General features: G+C 37.8%; 1 protein-coding gene across 1 annotated transcript; it reads right to left on the reverse strand.

Annotated features, from left to right (window-relative positions):
• Window positions 1-282: 282 nt before the first annotated feature.
• On the reverse strand, window positions 283-15,025 carry KRCC1 (lysine-rich coiled-coil 1). Its single transcript, XM_012731451.1, has 4 exons — window positions 14,886-15,025; window positions 4,509-4,596; window positions 3,964-4,076; window positions 283-1,889 (listed from the first exon to the last, which is right to left on the reverse strand). Exon 4 carries the CDS (start codon window positions 1,865-1,867, stop codon window positions 1,097-1,099), a length of 771 nt encoding a protein of 256 aa, XP_012586905.1. The 5' UTR covers window positions 1,868-1,889; window positions 3,964-4,076; window positions 4,509-4,596; window positions 14,886-15,025; the 3' UTR covers window positions 283-1,096.
• Window positions 15,026-16,400: the final 1,375 nt, after the last annotated feature.

Below are 16,400 nucleotides of genomic sequence, written 5' to 3' on the forward strand. Positions count from 1 at the left end.
AAAAATCCCTCTCTTCAACTATTTGGAAAATTTGTAGCTATTTAGATTTCTACCCTAACAAGGGACTTTCTAAATTATATTTATTTTTAATTTTTTTAATACATTCATTACACCATCCTTCATTTTTGTACAGTGTGGGGCTCCCCGGGAAACCCCACCACCAGCTCACCCCTGCTTTGTCACCGTGGTCCCTTGTGCTCTTCCCACCCTGTCCTGGGCCTTCTCCCTCCTCCTCCCCTCAGAATGTCTCTGGTCTATAGTTGCCTGATGATTCTGATTTTTACTTAAGATAGTTACCTTTTTCTGATTCCTTATTTGGTTCCTCTACATTCCTCCTATGAGAGAGACTAAAATGAGGCTTTAGATAAGAATAAGCAAAGATTTTTACAATGGTAAAGTGTGATCTACTTAAGGGAGCTTGCCTATGAAGACAGATTTCTCACTTATCACTCTTCCAGCAGAAAAATCACTGTTGAAGGGGAACACAGGGCATTGACACGGGCAACAAAATGTAGAAATTAGAACACTTTATTATAAACATTTTAGAACAGAAAATGACTTCTAGAATATAAACTTTCAAACTTTTAAAAGTATATGTAACCTAAGCTTATTATTACTGTAATGGATTTCATTTTCTACTTTCCATTTTAGAAAATACATTGCAAGTTAGATTTAACAAAGGGGGTGGGGGTGGGGAACCAACCTAAGCTGCTTCATAAACTGATGAATATAAAAAAATGCCTCCCCTAAATTAAAACAAACCCAATCAAGAAATAGAGTCTGCAAAGCCTATTAATCCTCCAATTTAAAATAAATGACCTCCCAAGAGATAACTACTTCCACCAGCATAGCAATCTGATGCATAAAAGAGCCACTTTCATTAAGGGAAATTACATTATATGTAAGAAAAATTACAACAATGCTTTTAGAAATGAGGAAAATTAATTTCCACGCTGGAGAACATCTACTTCCCGTTCACTTGGCCTCTGTCTAAAGTGCCTGCTCACGTGAGAAAAATGATATGAACACGAATGTCATCAACCCAAGCTCCTCAGTACTTTTTCAATTTAACCTTGGGAGAACCAGCTAGAGTGAGTCAAAATCCCAGTATAGACTGATCCCAAAGCATTTCCTCCTCTGTCCTTTCTTTGCCTTGCTCCTTTTTTTCCTTTCTACGCTTACGCTCCTCTTTCTTAGAGGCAACGTCTCTTTTTTTCTCCTTTCTATCCTTAGGCTTTTCTGTATCTACCTCGCCTGCTTCCATCTCTGTTTTGTTTCCTTTGATGCTCTTGTGTTTGTCTAAACCTATTTCGGCACAAGTTTTTTTTCTCTTATGCCTGGGCCGTTCCTCCTTTGGTTTTTCTCTGCCTTCCTCTGGGTGCCGTTTTCTCTTGTGGTGCATCTGCTTATGACTGGCTCGCTGGACGACGGTACTGCTTTCTGAGGAGAGGTGCCTGTGAACTCCCGACTCTATACTATAGGAGTTACAGTTATACTCTGGCTGACTCGGGTGCAGGGGTACTGGTTTTTCTGAAAAACAGTCCCTGGTGAGCTGACAGTAGCTTAGGGAGCCTAGTCTCAGGCTGCTGTCATGAGCTGGCAGCCACTGTGGTAGCCGGTTTTCCACCCTTTGGGAAACAGAGCATGATCTTGGGTAGGTCTGGATGGTTTCCGATGGGAGTCTTTGATTAAACATTCTATACCTGGGTCTGGAATCGACCTCTTCTTTGTATCTACAGGTTTCCAATAGGTCCTCTCTCATTTTTCTGAAACAAGTCTTTGGCTCTAAGCCTCTGGCTTTCTGTACTTTGATATAATCTTCAAGTTCGTCTTGAAAAGAGTGATATGTCTTCATTGAATGCTTCATTAGGTTGAAAATAAAGGATTCTCTGTAGAGAAGATGAGAGAATTCTTTTTACTAGGTTGCTTTACTCTCAAAGTGTATTTCCTTTACTTTTGAAAAGAGCTTCATAAAACAGAATGCTGCCGCCCAAGCAAATTAAAACCTACGACAGCATATAGTTAAATATAAGCTATTATATACCAAAAAGGAGCACCAGAGTGCTCAAATATCTCCCAGGTCACTCACAAGTAACAATAATTCTCAGAAGTGGGATGAAGAGGACAGAAAGGAGCTGACATAGAGGACTATGCTGTGAGACTGAAGATGTAAGGCCTGGAGGGAGGTGGGGAGAACTGCCACCCATCCATGTTGTGTGACCTGATCTGAAAGTTCAGTAAGTTCCAAAGTTCTGACTAAGTATTTTCTTATATATTTCTGTTTAAGAAAAGTAACAGATCATAGAAAAGAAACTTGATCTTTAAAAATCTTCAGTTTACTCAAACAAAACAAACATACATACATACTCACCTAACTAGAGTACTGTAAGACTTAATGATAGAAGGATGTTTGAAAAATATTTTGGGACTCCTGGAAACTAGAACTTCAGTTATGAGTTAAGACTACTCTTCGCTTTACAGGGTGTCAGGGGAAAAAGAGAACAGAGTTCCGTGCCTTTTATATAGGGCTTGAACTTCATTCCGCTACTTCTGATAGGTGAAAAAACATTCTAGAATGTCTTTTGACTTGTTCTTTCTGTTAAAGTGCTGGTGGAAAGGGTAAGGGAGGAAATGGAAGGAAAGCTGAGAGGGGTAGGAAGGATGTAGAGAAAGTTTTAGAAGAAATATAAACTACAAGATAGATGATTTTTTAGAGTTATATAGATTACTATTCCTCACTGTCTTTCCTCAAGTCAAATCCTACATAAATACAAATAAAGCAGAAAATATACTACTATTATGCCTAGGTAATTTGGGTGATATATATTTTATCTGTAAAAATTAGGAGGCAGCATAATTCATTCAGGACTAAACACTTCTTCCCTTTAACAAAAACAAATATGCCTGACATAGCAGTCTGAGTCACTAATGAGCTTGTGGAAATTTGAGATCAAAAAGAAAGTCTAAATGAAGCCTAATTTGATGATTTAGAAAATTCAGCTATTAATTATAAAAATTATGATTAGCATAAAATAATGAACAAGTAGTTCACTTGTTGGGTAAAATATTTGAACAGAAAAGTATATGAAGGGCTAACAACACATGAAAAGATGCTTGCTATCATAGACATTAAGTAAATGGTAATGAAAATCACAATGATACCACTATTCTATTCATTAGAATGACTACAATGAAAAAGACTGGCAACATGAGGTGGAATTCTCATACACCCTGGTGGATGTAACATGCTACAACCACTGGAAACAGTTTGGTAATTTGTGAGGAAGTTAAACACACACTCTACTCCTGGATATTTACCCAAGAGAAAAGGAAACGTATGTTTACACAAGCATGAATGTTCACAGCAGGGTTTTCTTGTTTTTTGGAATTTTTTTGGTAATAACCCCAGAAAGGAAAAAACTCAAATGTTGATCAGGTTGAATCTATAAAAATAATTGATATTAAATGATGTACAATGAAAATTCTCTATTTTAATCTTTGAAAAAATTTGCAATAACTTCATACCACTGGAACTGTTATAGCCAAAAAGATAAGTGTTGGCAAATATGTGGAAGAACTGGAAACTTCGTTGTGGAAATGTGAAAAAGTACAGTTACTTTGGAAAGTAGTTTGGTAGTTCCTCAAAATGTCAAACAACATTGAGTTACCCTATGACCCAGCAATTTCATCCCTAAGTAAATACCCAAAAGAACTAAATTCTACTACACATAACATGTAAATGTTGATAGAAGTACAATTCAAAAAGCCAAAAAAAAAAAAAAAGAAACAACTCAATGTCTATCATGGTATGTTCCACAACAGGAAACCTGTCAACAATAAAAAGCAATGATGTACTGATCCATGGTGTACCACAGAAGAACACTTCAAAACATGCTAAGATGAAAGAAAACAATCCTGGAGAACAGAGAGCACTGAGAACAAAACTGGTGAGTGGAACCTTACCCTTATCAGGCAGAGAACTTGGTGGAGAAATCTGTACATATTCACCCATCAACTGCTTCCACTTTTTAGCATCCACTTTCTCCAAATACTGAGACTGTATAAGAGCTGAGGAGCTAAAACATGATGCAGAGATTACAAAACTCTATTTCTGTTCAATAATCTACTCCTCTATATCTGAAACTAAGCACAATCTTGTTATAAAGATGAACTAATTCAAAGTTTAGAATTCTGGCATTTACAAAGATCAGTTACAGAAAATTCATAAAAATCTATCTTCAATTTTTTCATTTTGCTTCCTAGAAGCTTCAAAGTAAAGCTAACTTTTTGAGCATGTACTTTACCTGAAGCAGTAAGTATTTTATTTTAAAACACAAGTCACCACAAATATACATCCTTTTGAATTGAAGACAGCATTTATGAATTTTGATTTATCTAATTTGAACTAAAAGTTTAGGAATAGCATTTCATTTGCTTTAAAATCAAAGTATCAGTTTCAGTAGAAATAATCCCATGATTTAGAATTTAGCTCTTTATTTTCAGCCTACCTCATAGTGTGAAATCTTCGGATTCAGCACAACACATTTACCGTCTATAAAAGGTATGAGTTGAAAATTTCAGTTCATTTGACGTTATCTATGAATAAAGGAGGTAAGACGGAGATCATATTAAACATTTAAGGTAATATTTTAAGTTTTCAACTAGATTATTCATGTACTATCTCAAATATCAATTTTCTGGATGCTTACAAGGTGAGCTATTTGCTATTTGCTCACTACAATAGTTATTTAAGCATGAAAACGTTTAGTAAACCTCTAGTGTTTAATGTGGTGATATATTGTTATTTGTCCTAAAAATAGCATTCTGAAGAAGTTAGTGTAGCACCGGCAGTGATCTGAACTTTATGGAAATTATCTGGGGCAGTAGTACCGTAAGGCTGGCTAAGAAACCTCTGGCTTTGACATTTTTGTGCTTTATTGAAAAATAACTCAAGAAATGCAGTCTATTTTTAGGTAGTCACTAATTCTAGCTACACAATGAATGTCATCTTAAAATTTACAGAGGAACCACAAACCATCTTTACCTGCGGTAGGTAACCATCCTCCTAGGTTTGTACAAACATGACCACAAATACAGGTTACTAAATAAAGCTCAGATAAACCACTTGAGGCTATAAACACACTTACACATTCAATACCTTGGCTTTATTGCAGGTTTCAGATTACTGAATAAAGCAAATATTGCCAGCAAGTCCTAATAAGTTTTTTGCTTTATTTTCCAGAGCCTGTAAAAGTCATGTTTATGTGATACTATAACCTGTTGAGTTTGGACTAGCACAATGTCTAAAAAATGCACATAACTTAATTGTAACACAGAGGCACAAAGCGATCACATTACAGTTGAAAAATGGCACGACAGAATGGTTTGAGGCTGGGTTGTACAACCTTCAATTTGTAGAAGTTTTGCTGAAAGCGTTCTGTACCACATGTCAATGTTACTATATATATACTTAAAGTCTATATTACTATCTAAAGCTGTTAAAATTTATTCTATAGATATTTGCTGGTTTATAAATCTGACGCTAACCACAGAACATCAATATTGTATTCTCTACGTAGCTATTTAATTGCATGAATCGGAACCACATGTATTGGTATGCAGAAATGTCCAAGACATATTAAGGGGAAAAAGCAAGATGTAACACACTTTACTTATTGAATTATTGATTGTAAAATCTCATTTTAGCATAAAAACATTCAACATACATACACAACCACATATTAAATGCAGATATGTATATTTACTGTAATGAAGAAGGGGAAGAGGAAGAAGGCAGGTAACCTTTGGATCACTGAGTAAAGAGCTTAATAATATTTACTAGGAAAAGAACACGCCTTTCAAATGCCCTTAGCAAGATGTCCTTGGCTAAAGCTTGATTAGCTACAGTGAAGTAAACCCAGAATTTATGAGGCAGTTCCCTGAACTACCTCACATACTATACAACTATCTGATCCTCACTTAGAAACCTCATCTATTTGTTAGAAACTTTACCGGCTATTATTCTATTAAAAGAAAGTTTATCCATCATCTGGGCAGAGCAGTATGTCCAATGAGGGAAAAAGAGGTCAGAGGAGTCATCTTTCATGAACTAGACATGTGTATTTTTACTGTAAATATTGTTTCATTAGAATGGTTGCCAATATTAGTGAACTTGTTACTAGGTAGTATTATTGATTCATGTTTGACATGAATTGATTCATGTTTGATCTTGTGCGTTAGAATAGTACCCATAGAATATATTCGAGAAGATAACACTAAATTTAATGGGACTTGGGAAATGGGGCTTGGAAAGGAGTATGGGAAAACACTTAAAATTTGTTCTCTGTACATATTTGTATATTTTAGTTTTTGCCAAAAAAAAAATCTCCAAAAAAGAGAAAAACATAAAAAAAACAAACCCCACAAAAATAATAAAAACAAAAGTTTTGAATAAAAATGTTTCAAAAATTGTAAGTAAGAAACATTTTAGGAGGGATATGATGAACTCTTAGAGCTCTCTAAATTAGTTTTGACTTGTTTTAAAGTATACAATTTAATTACGTTGACCCGAAAGTTTAGAGATAAAAAAAAAAAGTCAACTAAATAGGCTTTTAGAGCTTCCTTTGATTCAGAATTAAAATGTATAAACCAACTGTGGTGATGGAACATTGTTTTTATTATGTCTTTAATAAAGAATGGGTGACAACAATCTCTCCTAAAACGTTTCTTAAATTCAATTTTTGAAGCAGTATTTTTATTCAAAACTTTTGTTTTTATTACTGTTGTGGGATTTTTTTGGATGTTTTTCTCTTTTTTGGAGGTTTTTTTTTGAAAATTTACTGAATACTACTACATTTAGAAGCTCAAGGTATCTTCAAATAAAGCAATGACTTCTCTCCTGGCTTAACAACACATTCCCCATTTTCAAAAGTTAGCATTCTAAGCTGACACTGAGGTAAGCAAGTGGAGGTTACCTTTAACTCCTTCACCCACCCAAATCCTCAATAGCTCTTGCTTTCTTCATCTCTCTTAAACATCATATTCTTAAGCTCAAAATCTCAGCTATTTTTCACTCTATCAAATCCTGAATCATATCAATTCCTGCTGTGTTTTCCAATTACTCCTTTATTTTTTAATTTCTGTATCACTTAGTTCAACTTCTCCATAACACTGGGCTTTATTACACATTATCAGGTTTTGCCTTCAAGGTATCATAGTGAGTACTATAGGACTAGGTAAGAAGAGAGATAAATATTTATTTAGTGACTAGTGTATGCCAAACAAGATGACAGGTTATTCTTCAGCCTTTCACATCTGCAAGGTTAAGTGGAATGTCCTACTTTTTAAAAGAGTCAAAGAAAATAAAATATCTTGCTTCATGTTAGTTGATAGAGCTGATCTTAAACTTTGGTTTATTCAGACACTTTCCATTATGTATACATAGCTGGTTCACACATTGGGAATTATAAATAACAAGGCAAATCCTAGCATCAAGGAAATTATAGTTTTGAAAAATGGTAAGAAAGAACTAAAATTCAAGACAAGAGCATGTTGAGTGCTATAAAACAGGAAAATACAATGTTTTCTTGTGAAGGTTTGGGAAAGGTTTTGTGGAGATTTTGGATTGATCTTTAACATCTAAGAGGAAAGCAAACACTGCAAAAATGAACAATGATGTATATATATATAAATAAATGAATTACGTAGAAATTTTAGAAAAGGACAGGAGAATGAAATAAAGAGATGGATAAAATTTTTAAAAAATGGGTAGAGAAAGGGCATTCTAGAGGAGGGAAGGACACTAGAAAATGCTCTTCTGTTTTAAATAAGACATGCATGAAGGTCATGAAAGACCATGCTGTAATGGAGGAATGTGGCCAGATTATAATAGGCCTCTTTTGGACATTTGGATTTAATACTGCAGCCAGTAAGGGGACTCAAAATGGAGATATCAGGAGAGTATTGCAAGCAAGAAATTGCTGGGGTAAAGCAGAAGAGTGGCAGTAAGGGAAGAAACATTCTAAAGGTAAAACCAAAGGAATTTGTGGTAGCTGGAGAGAGCAGGTAGAAGGAAGAGAGAAGCACAGATGATTCTAAGACTTGATCTTGGGTACAGTTAATTTTGTCAGAGAATGATGAAGTGAAGTAGTGTTATTATTGTTACTGTTTTTGTTATTATTCTCCAGAAGAAAGGAAGTGGGGAGTGGAGTGCAGAAGCTTAGTGTTCAAAAAGATGGTGGATTTGACTTTGGAATAAACTTAGATTCTATCAAATTAGTCCTTTTCCTTCCTAGTCATCTATGTGTTCAATTCTTCTATAACTCTAAAGCCAAGCTGAATAACTTACAGATGTTCTATGTACCTTGACATCTGTTATAAAGTTTATAAATTAAAATAGTTGGGCATTGACCAAACTTCTGTGAACATGGCAAACAGGAATCAAAAAAGGAAGGTATGATAGCAAATCATATTTATTGTAGAATCTTCCCTCAGAAAACATTTATGTTACCTCTACTCCATTTGCTCAGTGGATATATTTGCTAATTACAAAGGTTGTAGCATTCTACAGTTTGAAGAACACAGATTACAAGTCTGTGAAGCACAATGAAATGATCATGTCCCCTGACTTGGATTCTATTTCCATTCTTACCATTTTCTTTGGCATCATTTTTTAAAAATAGGTATCATAGTACAGATTTCTACTGATCTTTGTAATTGTTAAAATACTAGTGGCAACATTTCACTCCCTATACTGGTTCTTCTCCCATTTGGTACTTAATTTCTTTTTCAAAACACAGGCGTTCTACTTTATCTCATTATGAGTTTAGTTACTCCAACCTATGAGATGTTTTAAAACTTAAATTCGTTTAATCTTTAAATTTACTATGACTCTGCAAAGATAAGTTTTCATGTCATTTAATTTGTCTTCATCCATGTCACTGATGAGAACTTTCAGCAGGACAAGTGCAAATAATATTATGACATATGACAAAGAAGTCACCCTTTTGCTACATCCATCAGTAATCTATGATTCTAATCAGGGAGATATTAAGAATTTGATAGAATGTTAGTTTATTTGAAAATTAAATTTAGCATCTTTTCAAACACTGCCTCCCTACTTCATGCCCCAAGGAACTTTTGTCTTATGAATCTGATTATTTAAATCTACTGAACTACATCAAAGTCTTATTTTTGCATTTTGTTAATATTTTAGAGATACATGTCCTCTTAAATTGTAACCATTCTATAGAAATGGTACTCAATCTCAATCATTCTTACCAAAGCATTTTACAGATAGACAAAGAAATTTTCATTGAGAGGTTAAAGAAATCAATTCCCCAAACAGGTATTTATAATTTTCATGGTTTACCTTAAAAAATTATGAACTCCCTGAACACTGGTCTTAAATTACTCATTTAAAAAAATTATTTAACCTTTAATAAAATGTGCTATTCAAACATCTAGTACCTCCTGATAAACTACTGAACACCTCAAAAAACTCAAGGAAGCCCTAGAAATTTGGTCCCACAATAGTCCTTCGATCTACCAGTAGACTTATCATACTAGAAAATGAGAAATGACATTGTTTTGTGCTTTTGGTAAATCCACATTACCTTTTAATGTTTGCTTCAAAGTACTGGCATCTGTAAGTCTGTTATTAATAATCAGTTTCCTAAGACTGATCCAACAGTGTCATTACTATGTACCAGATACTGTTTAAGCACTGATGAAGAATAACTAATTTTATCTCTCTCAGAATCCTTTGGGCTAAGCACTAGTATTACCCATATTTTATAGAAGAGGAAACTGAGGATTAGCAAAATAAAGGCACATGTCCATGATTGTAATCAGTAAATAACAAGAGGCAGTCTGGCTTCAGAATACAGTATTAACTGTTATGCTTGGTTGCCCTCCTAACTGATACAACGTCTCAGTTTTCATTCTGGAATCTACTTTTTCCTTTTTGAAAAACTGGAAGTTTTCTGATCTTCATAATTTATATATCTCTCCATTTAACAATTTAAAGTAAGTCACACAATGGAAGAAAATACTCTGATCTATGAGACCAGACATCTAGAATTAAAAGATCTTTTTCACATAAATGAGCATAATATCTCTAAATAAAGACAGTATTGTTTCTTCCTCTCCAATCTGAGAGTCTTTGTTTCTTTGTCCTGGTAGAATATACTGGCTTGGACCTCCAGTCAAGTACTGAACGTAAGTGGTGAGAATGGGCATCCTTGCTTGTACCTGCTCTTTAGCTTTACAATCTTTTAACACCATTACATTTCAGGAAAGGTTAAGCAGAGTGCAGTACTAAGTCTTAGGAGACCAGGTAACATCTAATTATCTTTGCCAAAGCATTTTGTTTTATTCCTTTTTACCACAAAGGCCAAACCCCATTAAAGTTTTGAGATTTTTCACTGTGCTAGAAGTGCAGTCCTGTACCTGTCAGAACCATAAATACTCTTTGCTTTGTTAGTTATTAACCTTACCTTTTCAGTCAAGAGATTTATATCTGACCTGAGTTTGTCAAGCTCTAGCTACTTCACACTAATACAACAATGGCAAAAATCACTAAAGGTTTACGATGAGATATTTCTAATGAAAAAATACAAAGGAATTCAAGTCATTAATTAGGAGTACTAGTTATTTAATATAATTTTTTATTTAAGCTTTATTCAAACTTTGTCTTGGAATACCAATTCCTCTAAGTACTCTAAGGCAAGTGAGCTCGAGAATCATGTTTGTGTAGCTTTTATTCGAACCCAAGGCAGACATCCTACATCAGAGTGCTATCAAATGCAAGCCATTTCTGTTACAGGGTTGGTTAGTTAATGTGAATGGGTCTGTACCAAGGAAAAAGAAAAAAAAAGCAATGTTCATGTCCTAACATACGTGTGGTTAAACATAGTAGAGGTGACCTTAAATTAGTTGTTTTAATGTGCCTAAGTATTTTCTCATATTGACACTGAATAAATGTAGATCTGAAAACCATCATTAATGTGTCTCCAGATAGCCACCCTCCTCCAATTAGTGTTCCCAGCTGCCAACACTAAATTTACAATATAATGTGCTTTGTTCAGCCTATATGTGAAATGCCAAGGGCAGATTTGTACAAAACAATGAACTGCTCCTGATACTCCAGGAGTTTGACTGATCCATATTTAAAGCTGCATTTTCTCCACTTTCCCACTTTATAGTCACTTCTAACAAACATCACTACTGAGCTCTTTAAAAGGGTTATGTCCAGTTCATCTGTGTATTCTTAGTGCTGCGCATATCTGGCACATAGGAGAAACTCAAATGTTTTCTGAATAAATGTAAGGAAGGATTTGAACTTTTGCTTAAAATCATGAACAGGGAATTTTTTTTAGGAAATTGCAATATAAATGGATTAGTGATTCCATAAGGAGTCAAATATTCTTCAAAAACTGAGTCCATTTATTTTTCCTTAAAAAGCAGCAGCAGATAAGCATGAATTGTGTTTTATTTTTACTGATTTCTCAGGGCTATCATTACTGTCGAGGCATTTGAGAAAGCTCACCGAATGAATTATGAAATGTAAAAAAATCTATAACTTTATAAATTCTGTTTATTTCTTTTCATGTAAGTCTGGTCACGTATTTCTTTTGTGACTCAGTTTAATTTTTGAATTTCCTATTTGTAATCTTATACCACCTATATGTCCCCGACTTGCCAATTTTTAATGCTTACTCACATTTAATGCTTACTAACATTTACTGACATTTAATGGTTAATGCCCAATACAGACAAACTCCTCATAAGAGTGTTAATAGTTATAGGTGAAAAGGCATTAGCAGGTAATCTTCATATTAGCTTTTATGTTCCTATCAAGATCTTGAAAGTCAGAACTGAATAAATGGAAACATGCCAATTATTTGACTCCTTCTGGAAGAATCTGACAAATGTTTTTAGAAAAAAAAAAAAAAGGAAGCTACTAAGTACCAAGCAACATTTCTTTCCTCTTCTTGTTTATGTTCTATCATAACTGCCAATTATTTAAGGCTTTTAGAAATTACCAAAAAATATACTGAATCTGACTAGTGTTTTAAGTATCAGACATTTATCATTTGTTAAGCAGCAGTTAACCAAAGCCTAATAAAAGTTATTTACTATAAATGACAACAGATAATTTTTAAGTAACAAATTATACTCATTTTCAAATCTTCCTGAATAGTCTCAATCCTAAATCTACAGAAATTTCATCACTCTTTGAGTGTCATCTGTGTTCAGTACAGGTCAAAGTTTCATATTTTATGAACTGCTTTTACAGATCACAGCCAGTTAAGGCAATAATATTACGAACTGCGAATCAACTCAGTTTTAAAACTGCCAAGGAGCTCAGGGTTTGGTTAGCTTAGAGGTCCTCCTCAATCTCAACAGTGACATGGCAGGGAGAATGATCCTTTGCGTGTATGGGGCTGCCTATGTATCTGAGGATGTGTGCAGCTTCTCTAGCCTGTATACAAACATGATGGCGTTCCTGTGCGCACTGTGCCCTTTCTTTTCTAATGCGAAAGTCAAAAACATCTCCAGAACTGCCAAATGTCCTTTGGGTTGGGAGTGGTATTGGGGGATGGAGAGGGGTAGTCAGGGGATAACAGAATCACCCTTTGGTTGAGGACCACTTAACCTGGCTAGTCCACCTCCTCCTCTGATAATAATAAAACTCAAGTCCAGAAAGTCAGAGACTTACTCAAGGTCCCACAGCTAGTGAAGTGGGAACCTGACTAGTCAAGACCCCGGCACTCTCACACTGCCTTACAGTGGTATGACAGTGGTATGGAAAGGTAACTGATAATAGTGTTTACTGTCACTGTTTTAAGTTATTAGTAACTGCAGAAACTCAAAGTTGTCACTAAATAGAAACAAAATGCTGAGACTGGCAAGTCATTTTTTTTTCATGAGAAACTATTTCCAAATATTCCTGTGATCTGGCAATGGAAGTCAAATTAAACTGTAGTCTTGACACTTATATATCCTTGCTTATAGGTGACACCTATATACAAGCTTCCTTGTTGGTGAGAGAAGTTTGGTGTAAAAAAAATCCAGATTTTATTGTTTCTCAGCAAATGATACTATTGTATCAAGTTGATTAAATACATTTAATCTAATCTTTCCAATTAATTTGGTTGCAATGAATTTCTAATATCCCCTTTTAATGAATGGAATTTATATAAAGTGCTTACAAAAATGTTTTAAGAAATTCATAACATTTTCCTACTTTGTCATGTCCTCCAAAGTGAAAGGTGCAAGATTATGGAACAGCACAAGTAGAATAAATCATGAAGAGGGGGAAAACATTATTGTTGTGAGGCTATTGTATTTATTCCTCCAAGATAAAAGAAATCTAAATTACTCTACAATAGTTCCACCATCTTTCACTATGGAGACCTAATGAAACATAAGGCAACACAGCAAATAACGAAAAATTAACTATGAAACTGACAATAGTTGCGTTTCACTGAGACTTTCTGCAGTGGGATTAAGCTACACCATCTACAATCATTTTCAAAGCTATCTTAAAAGTCTGAACAAGAAGGCTGTTCCCAGGCATATATTCCTTGTATGAAATCAACCATCCCTTCGATTGGTATGTTCAAGAATAAATGTTAGGGGGAATGTGTTGGTGAGAATTGTAAAAACTCTCGCAGGAAGACTCCTTCTAAACAACGGCACAAGAAGACTTGACCAAACTTTCCATGGCTTTGAGTATCTATGGCCAATTTGGTGGGATCAAGGCCCCTTCAGGGCTCACATTAAGAAAAAGCTCAGGGGTGTCAAAAAGAAAATCCTGTTCCAGTCAACACCCTGTGATAGGTCCCTGATCGCCCTGCTTTTGAGTACTTAGCAAAATAGATTTACAAGTGAGCTTCCCCCCTCAGTTCTTGAGATGTACACATAAACCCTACAGGTCAGGAGGGGTCCGTCTGCGGGGCCGTCTGTAATGCACTCTTCTGAGGGACAGTTTCTTGGATTCCCAGGCTCCATGGGCAGACTGATCCTAACTTCCTGAACTGCCAGCGTACCACGCAGCTGGCACTCACACTGCTTGTTTCTCTATTTTTTCACTCACTTCCCCGAACCCCTGGCTCTCTCCCACTACCTCGTTTCCCCCTTAGAAACATCCAGTCACCCCGGGCCACTTTTCAGGATGGAACTCAGCTGCCCCCAAGTCAGTAGTGAGGGAATAAAATCTGTTACCACCGCTCTAAATCATAGCAGGCTTTGATGTCTGTGCCAATGGTAGATTCATAATAAAGCTCGGGCCACTATCAAGACCGGCCTGAAAATCCTGGAAACTTGCTTCACGGGCTGTGATCCTTAAAAGACACTCCGAGGGATTCCCTCAAAGCCTCACCACCTCCTTGTGCCCCACAACTTCAAGTGAAGGCACTTCCTACTCTCCCCCAATTCCTACCTCCACCTCTCGCTCAGTACCTTACGTCTCACTTGCCGGGATGTTCGCTTAGTCCGAATCGAGATTTGGCCCCTTCCCCGTCCTAGGCCTCTTCTCCCCTTCGCTCTGTCCCCTCCATCTGGGAGTTTTCTGATCACCCCCTTCCCTCTCCCTGACAGTCCACAGATGCCTGCCTGGTCGCCTCTCTTTCCCACTCAAACCTCCGCCTCCTCAGCACGCTGTCGCATTCCTTTGCTCTCCACCAGCCACTTGGGGGACCTGGCGCCCCTTCCCGGGGCCGGCGGGTGGCGTGGAGAGCGCAGGAACTCCGGCCCCGGGCCGGTCGGCCATTTCGCACTTTCGGGGCGTACCCGGCCAGCTGGGTGCGCCGGCCCTTTATTGGGCCCCGCAGTTGAGGGGCTGAAGTGGGGCCGCTCCCGCCGCCGGGGCGGGAACTCACCTTCTCTGAGGCAGGGGCGGGCGTCTACAACTACTGTCCCCCTCCCCGCCAACGCCGCCGGCCGGGACACAGGCCAAGGTGGAGGTGGCGGAGAGGCAGGGACGACCGCTGCCGCCTCCGCCACCGAGCGGGCGGGGTTGGAGGAGAAGAAGGCGGAGACCCGGCTTCCAGAGGGGAAGTCGCCGCCACCACCCGCAGCTGACTGGACGGCGCCCACGCCATGGCGGCGAAGCGCGCTACTGCGCCTGCGCCGGCCGCCTTCCCGCCCCCCCCCCGCAGCCCCGCCTTCCTGTTTGTCGGGTCCCCAACCCCTCTTCCGGGTTCCTCTTTAACCATGCTGGGGATCCCCAGTCGCGTGTGGTCGTTCTTCGCCGGTTTGGGGGGCAGGAATGGCACGTGCGGCGTCTCACCTTTCTGAGAGCGAGTACAGAGCCAACTGTGGGGGAGAGGGGGAAGTCTGGAAATCTGCGGATTTTCCCGAAAGTTTTTGAAAAATACACGTCGTGTCTTCAGTCTAGGGTAGACTGAGCCTAATCCTCGGTCACAGTAACAATTTTTCATTGGTAATAAATAACCCTTTTCTAGCTCCCTCACAGTGCGTGTGTAGAGACAGGTACTTATTCATCTCATCTCGTCCACAGTCACAAGTCACTAGCCAGGTTGTAGTCATCCTGTCTTAGACTGGTTTTAAGTGTAAGAATTGTATCTTTATGCAGTACTCTGGGACTTGCTTCAGTCAACATCTTGAGTTTCATTTAAGCTGTTGCATATGGTACTTAATTCATTTCACTGCTAGACAATCTACAGCTATTTCCCTGTAGATGTGTTACAGGGTGGGGAGAGGGGCACCCCTGAACTCCCAAACCTGCCGGCTCTAAATGGGTCCTGCCACCCACTGCATCAAGACAAAACATATAAGACCTTTAATGGAAAGGAATTTAATACAATCAGTGTGTAATACAGAAAAGATAAAGAATATAGTTTCTAAATCAAACACCCAAAATTACCCCTCGTGGGGAAAAGTTTAACCAAAAGAGATTGGCCCAGAGCCAAGTCCTGAAAAGTCCACTCAAGTCTAAAGCACCTTTCTGTGGGGATCCATTAGAAATGGGTCAGAAATGGCCACCCAAGTCTGGGAAAAGCAAAATCAAAATCAAGATAAACACTGCCATAGTTAACCTCCCCAAGGGTCTCTCACCCACATCTGTTTCAACTAGTCCAGGGCTAAGAAACAAGAGCAGCTTCTTCACATGTCTCTCTGCTCCACGTGCCTCCCTCAGGTCTCCTTCTTGCTCTCCATCCTGCATCCTTGCTCTTCAGTCTCCTCTCCAGATTCTTCTCCTCCCAGCTCAATTCCACCCTCCTTTGGGTGGGGCAGGGAACCTGGAACCTCCCCTTTCCCTGGGATCCACCCTGTTACTGATGGGCATGTCTGCTGGTGGGCTATGGAAGTGTTTCTCTTGGTATCCTCTCCTGTCATACTGCCATTACCTAATTTCAGGTTCTCATCATCTC

Source organism: Condylura cristata, unplaced genomic scaffold, assembly GCF_000260355.1.
Source record: "Condylura cristata isolate star-nosed mole 26May11 unplaced genomic scaffold, ConCri1.0 scaffold00031, whole genome shotgun sequence".
NCBI classification, from domain to species: domain Eukaryota; kingdom Metazoa; phylum Chordata; class Mammalia; order Eulipotyphla; family Talpidae; genus Condylura; species Condylura cristata.